Here is a 6,904-nt window from a genome sequence, read left to right as displayed (position 1 = left end):
GTTAATACTGAAATACTTGTGTAGTTAATACTAGAACTCTTGTGCAGTTAATACTGAATACTTATGTAGTTAATACTAGAACTCTTGTGCAGTTAATACTGAATACTTGTGTAGTTAATACTGGAACTCTTGTGCAGTTAATACTGAATACTTGTGTAGTTAATACTGGAACACTTGTGTACTTAGTATTGAAATACTTGTGTAGTTAATACTGGAACTCTTGTGCAGTTAATACTGAATACTTGTGTAGTTAATACTGGAATACTTGTGTAGTTAATACTGAAATACTTGTGTAAGTTCGCTTTGAAATTTACTAATATTTTAATTTGTACTTTTTACCATTGTTGTAGTCTCTCTTCTTGTTTATTTTCTTTTTGTCTCTAATAGCTGTTGTAATCTCTCTTGTTTATTTTGTTGTTCTAGCTACCACTGCTGTTGTCTCTGTTCTTGTTTCTTTTCTTTTTCCTCCAACAACTGCTGTAATCTCTCTTCTTGTTTATTTTGTTGCTCTTGTATTGCTGCCATCAAATCTGCTAAGCTGTAGTTTGATTTGCCGCTTCTCGTTTCCATTTTTTTTGTCCCACTCTCTGACATCAATTTGTTACACATCTGGTCGTAAGTCAACTTCCCGTATAATTTCTTTCCGATGAAACTTTAGCGACACAAGTCCTTTCTTAAATAAAACTAGTTTATTCTTTCTCAATACAACTTTGAATTACACTTAATTTCCACAGTCACGCTATAACAAACGCTATAATTCACAACGAACGACTCACGTGCTCGACTCAACTGTCAGCCTCTATCTCTGTCGGCAGTTCAATTACATTGTTGCCCTCACTTCTTGGCGGTCTTATATTAAAGAATACCGCATATCTAGTAAACACTCGAGGCTTGATAAAAGGACACGAACGTTCTAGAAGCTCATGACGTGTTACCAGCGTCACGTGACTTCCGCTGTCGTAACAATATAGTAAACACACTGTATAAGTCACTCTAGTAATTAGTATGAATACTGACTTTATATTACGCAGAATACATCTAGTGAGGTCAATATTTTACCTAATTACTCATCTATACAGTGAACACACTGTACAAGTCACTCCAGTAATTAGTATGAATACTGACTTTATCTTACACAGATTACATCTAGTGAGGTTAATATTTTACATAATTAATCATCTATACAGTGAACACACTGTACAAGTCACTCCAGTAATTATTACGAATACTGGCTTTATATTATGCAGGTTAATATTTTACCTAATTACTCATCTATACAGTTAACACACTGTACAAGTCACTCCAGTAATTAGTATGAATACTGACTTTATATTACACAGACTACATTCTGTGAGGTTAATATTTTACCTAATTACTCATCTATACAGTGAACACACTGTACAAGTCACTCTAGTAATTAGTATGAATACTGACTTTATATTACACAGACTACATCTAGTGAGGTTAATATTTTACCTAAATACTCATCTATTCAGTGAACTGTTACTACACAAGTCACTCTAGTAATATTGACTTTACTGTTTCTGTATGGATAATAGATATATTGTGAAAATTCAAAGTAATGAGGAGTATTTTAAAAACAAGAATATATTTCTTTAGCACTTAATGTAAAGTGCATTTACTGGTGTATTATGAAAGTAACACCAAATTTAGTCTATAGTAAATTTTTATCGAAGCAGACTAAGGTGAAGCACATAATAGTTACCTAATACTTGTCTTATGCTGGTTCCTTACTTTCTCAACATATGTCTCAGCTGAGCCACGAATTGAACACTCTACATCCAGCATACTCAACAGGCCAGTTCTCTATAGAAATATTACAGAAATGTTTTAGCCAGAGAATGCACCTGCTGATGACACACAAATGAAACACTATTGCACACATTTATTTGTTCATTTGGCCTATTAACAATACTTGTTACTCATACCACCTGTTCCCAGACTTTACAAAATATGCTCACTTCATATTCACATTTCAATCTATGACATCTCCACCCATAACATTTGAAAATATACACATTTCCACCAATATTATCTATGTACTTTGTATTCAAATGTCAATACATGACATTAGAACATTAGAAAATACATATATTTCCAACCATGTTATCTGTACTAACAACTTTGTAGTGTTTGCTATACTTTCCACCCTCACCACCTGACCCCAGGTCTCTATATAATATAGTTGGTACACACATTTCCACTGTTCCAGAATTGTACAGTATATACTATAGTTGGTACACAGATATCCACCAAGACCATGTGTCAGTAGAACTGTACATTATATGCTGTAGTTGGTACACAGGTGTTCACCAAGACCATGTGTCACCACAGTTGTACAGTATATACTATAGTTGGTACACAGATATCCACCAAGACAATGTGTCACCAGAACTGTATTGTATATGCAGTATTTAGTACACAGGTGTTCACCAAGACCATGTGTCACCACAGTTGTACAGTATATACTATAGTTGGTACACAGATATCCACCAAGACCATGTGTCACCAGAATTGTACAGTATATACTATAGTTGGTACACAGATATCAACCGAGACCATGTGTCACCACAGCTGTATAGTATACGTTACAGTTTGTATGCAGATGTCCACCAAGACCATGTGTCACCAGAACTGTATAGTATATGCAGTATTTGGTACACAGATATCCACCAAGACCATGTGTCACCAGAGCTATATAGTATATGTTATAGTTGGTACACAGGTGTTCACCAAGACCATGTGTCACCAGAACTGTACAGTATATGCAGTATTTGGTACACAGATATCCACCAAGACCTTGTGTCACCAGAGCTATATAGTATATGTTATAGTTAGTACACAGGTGTTCACCAAGACCATGTGTAACCAGAACTGTATAGTATATGCAGTATTTGGTACACAGATATCCACCAAGACCATGTGTCACCAGAACTGTATAGTATATGCTTCAATTGATACACAGATTTTAACCAAGACCATGTAACACTAGAACCTCAAAGAAAACATTGTAACTGGAAGAGAGGTTTCCACTCATAGCACCTGGCTCCAGAACATAATGTACTTCATATACAAATTCCCACACATATACCCTCTCTTTTCAGAACTCTCATAAATACATTACTTGATATACATCTTAATGTGTAAAAAAACATATAATAATTATGTAAATAGCAGTTTCAATAGATCAATGTTTTGTGTGTTAAAGTAAAATTGAAAATCATTTTTGATAAATCTTCATTTACTGGCTTTCAGTTAGAATAACATAAGAGATTCTGAACTGCACATCTTCTGTGTTGCTGAAAATAAGTCCTTTCACTCATTACTAGAGCTAATCACACTTTGCTGATATTAGATTTTATGTACCATACTGCTGTTTTTATCAGAGCTAATCACACTTTGCGAATAATAGGTTTTATGCACCATACTGCTGTTTTTACCAGAGCTAATCACACTTTGCTGATATTAGGTTTTATGTACCATACTGCTGTTTTTACTAATCTGCAGGAAATAAGGTTTTACAAACAAGAAAGCTTTGTGACACAAAATAACCAAATAAATATAATGTATACACTGAGTATTTAATTTTACTGGCAGTACATGTTGGGACATATATAAATTACATTGTTGTTTCTTCACAACTCTCATCATGTAATGAAATCAAATTATTGCTAAGAGCATCACATTTCTGCTAATTTCTTGATAGGACATACCATAAGAACAGAAGATAATCTTACTTACCAATGATGACATAAGATCGATGCAAGGAACATTGTCAACGTAGTTCACCTCTACTTCACTTTCGACTCCTTCCTCTCGACAAGACTCAATGCTACTCTTAAACACATGAGTGTTGTAGAAATGCTGCATTGTTTCTGCACACAGGTTGATACACAGATGTTCCAACTGACTAGGCTAGAGGAAAATAAACTTGGATAATGAAAGTAGCTTTTGTTAAACTAACTTTAAATTCAAACAAGCTGACTAGGCTGAAGGAGAAGTTGAATGGTGAAAGTAGAATTTGTTAAACTAGCTTTAAATACAAACAAGCTGACTAGGCTAAAGGAAAAGAAACTTGGATAATGAAAGTAGCTTTTGTTAAACTAGCTTTAAATACAAACAAGCTGACTAGGCTAAAGGAAAATAAACTTGGCTAACGAAAGTAGCTTTTGTTAAACTATCTTTAAATACAAACAAGCTGACTAGGCTGAAGGAGAAGTTGAATGATGAAAGTAGAATTTGTTAAACTAGCTTTAAATACTAACAAGCTGACTAGGCTAAAGGAGAAGAAACTTGGATAATGAAAGTAGCTTTTGTTAAACTATCTTTAAATCCAAACCATCTGAGTAGGCTGAAGGAGAAGAAACTTGAATAATAAAAGTAGTTTCCATTAAAATAGTTTAGACTATGAATATTCTTATGCATACTGATTAGTTTCTCACACTCTGGAAATGTTACCTTGCTAGCTTCAAATCCAAACATGTCAAGAATTCCTATAAACCCATCTGTGGCATGACGAACAGCAGAGTTTAGAATAGTCATGGACTTGGATGATCCGACACCTCTGGAGCCAACAGTAGATGCATGTTGACTGCCAGTCTCCACTAAACCGAAAATATTATATCTATCATCATAATATTAGAATGTTACTTTTACACACAACATTCACAGTGATATGTAATTTTGGAGGGTGAATGATTTTACTTATTACTTCTAAAACAATGTTAAACAAACTTGTCTTTGGTTACCAAAATTATTTTCCTTGGATGTTTAACTCCTTTAAACTTGATATTATTTTTACAGCATTGTCTTTCAATGAATTTTCAAACTTCAACTACTTTAACTCAGGTAAATTGTACTAAAATGAGCTAAAATTTGACTTCCCTCAAGTCTGCCAGAAAAGTTTCTCAGCACAGCCAAGTGTATTCTGTTTCAAACATTTTCTTCTCAAGTATTCCAGTGTTAACAATCAAAGTGTTCCAGTTTTAGCTATCAAAGTATTCCAGTATTGAATACATAAGTGTTCTAGTGCTAACTACACAAGTGTTCCAGTATTAACTACACAAGTATTCAGTATTAACTGCACAAGAGTTCCAGTATTAACCTGATTAAGTCGATGGTTAATGTATCCTCCTTGTGTAAAAGACAATAAATCATCCTTTAATGTATTTCCCCAGAAAACGGCAATCCTCTTCCAGATCCCGCAGCTAAACCCTAATGCAGACATTTTCAGTCCTGTTAGAAGTCACATCCCAGATATGAATGTTAGCAATAGGGGTGATCTAGTACGAAGGAAGCCACAGGAATTCGATGGGAAGGCACCATGGGAAGCATGTAGAGCACAATTTGAACTCCTGGCAGAGATGAATGGATGGACAGAAGAGCAGAAAGCAGTATATCTGGAAACGAGCCTGAAGGGATAACCACTGGAAATACTTCGATAGTTGTCAGCAGACGACAGGCACAACTATAGAGCACTGGTAGCTGCTCTAGAACTCAGGTATGGAACCCAAAATCAGTCCGAAGTCTACAGGGTTAGGTTTAGGACTAGAGTCCGTGCTAAAGGGGAGAGCCTACAAGAGCTGGCACAGGATTTGCAAAGTATAGCACACAAGGCCTACCCAACTGCACTACCCGATCTCCTCAAGTTGTTGCTAAGGTATCAGTTTGTAGATGCCTTGGACAGTTCACAACTGAAGATACAAGTGAAGCAAGCACACCCCTCTACTATACAAGATGCAATGGCCAGAGCTCTTGAATTCGAATCCTACGTTAAGTCCAGCACAGAGAAGGTTGGTACAATCATCAGGATTCAAGGCCAGAAAAGGTCAGCGTTCATAGAGGTTTGAGGGATTGTGCTGGTACTGTAACAAGCCTGGGCACCAGAAAGCTCAATGCTGGAAGCTTCAACACAGGGAATATGCCACGGCAGGAAAGGCTGCTACCCAGAATGGTTGTTCGAACTGTGGAGAGCAAGGACATATGAAGAACCAGTGTAAGAAGAATACTACTAATAATCAACCTCAGGGAGACCTTTAGTGCTTGGTGTTGAGGGACAGCTAGGTGTAAAATGCCAAGCACACATAGTGTATACGTGACAGGAAAGCTGGATGGCCAAAAGTGCAACTTCGTCATAGATTCTGCATCTCATCAAACCCTTGTGAGTGTCAAGGTGCTGGATCACAAAGGAGTACCGGAAGCCATACAGAAGCTTTGTGACGTGACAGGACATTATGCAAGGTTGTGGGGACCACTGTGGGTAACTATTGAGCTCATGGGCATGAAGGACAGATACAAAGTATACTTGGCTGACATTGAAGACCAATGCATACTAGGGTTGGACTACTTACTACCGAGGAATTGTGAAGTTAATTTTGATAAAATTAGATTTGGGAACAACAAAGGTCAAATTCCGGTAAGTGTTAAAAGAGAGATTGAACTAATCAGGTGTCATCAAGCTGAAGTCAAAGTGACTGAAGGAGTTGATGATGGTGAAGTGGAACCAAATATAGATATTAAAGCAGAACAGGAGTTAGACCAAGATTTGAAGCCAATAATGGATTTTTTAAAAACAAGTGTTTTGCGCTCTGCTTGGGAGAAGGTGTCTAGTCTAAGCCCTGTGACAAAGAACTATTGGGCACAATGGGACCAGTTGAAGCTTGAAGATGGTATTCTTCGCCAGAGATGTTAAACTGCAGATGGGAAGTGATGACCTGGCAAACGGTTATACCGAGAAAGTTATGGGAAGTTGTGCTACGTCAAGAAGGACATCTCGGAGTTAAGAAGACATTGAGTCACCTACGACACAAATTTTACTGGATAGGTATGAGACAAGATGTGTAAGAATGGTACAGGACATGCAGTACATGTTGTGCTAAAAGGA

At 36.6% G+C, this 6,904-nt stretch overlaps 1 protein-coding gene across 3 annotated transcripts in view; it reads right to left on the bottom strand.

The window, feature by feature from the left end:
* LOC106468703 (myosin-51-like) overlaps nt 1-6,904 on the bottom strand; it is a 99,503-nt gene that overhangs the window by 56,031 nt on the left and 36,568 nt on the right. For all 3 annotated transcript variants that reach the window (XM_022397065.1, XM_022397066.1, XM_022397064.1), the window contains exons 9-11: nt 4,480-4,625; nt 3,763-3,936; nt 1,727-1,827 (exon numbers count right to left, since the gene is read on the bottom strand). In XM_022397065.1, coding sequence (XP_022252773.1) covers nt 1,727-1,827; nt 3,763-3,936; nt 4,480-4,625 — 421 coding nt within the window. The remainder of the gene's footprint in view (nt 1-1,726; nt 1,828-3,762; nt 3,937-4,479; nt 4,626-6,904) is intronic.

This window comes from Limulus polyphemus, unplaced genomic scaffold (genome assembly GCF_000517525.1).
Source record: "Limulus polyphemus unplaced genomic scaffold, Limulus_polyphemus-2.1.2 Scaffold3122, whole genome shotgun sequence".
Lineage (NCBI taxonomy): Eukaryota > Metazoa > Arthropoda > Merostomata > Xiphosura > Limulidae > Limulus > Limulus polyphemus.
This window is presented reverse-complemented; position numbering and strand designations above follow the sequence as displayed.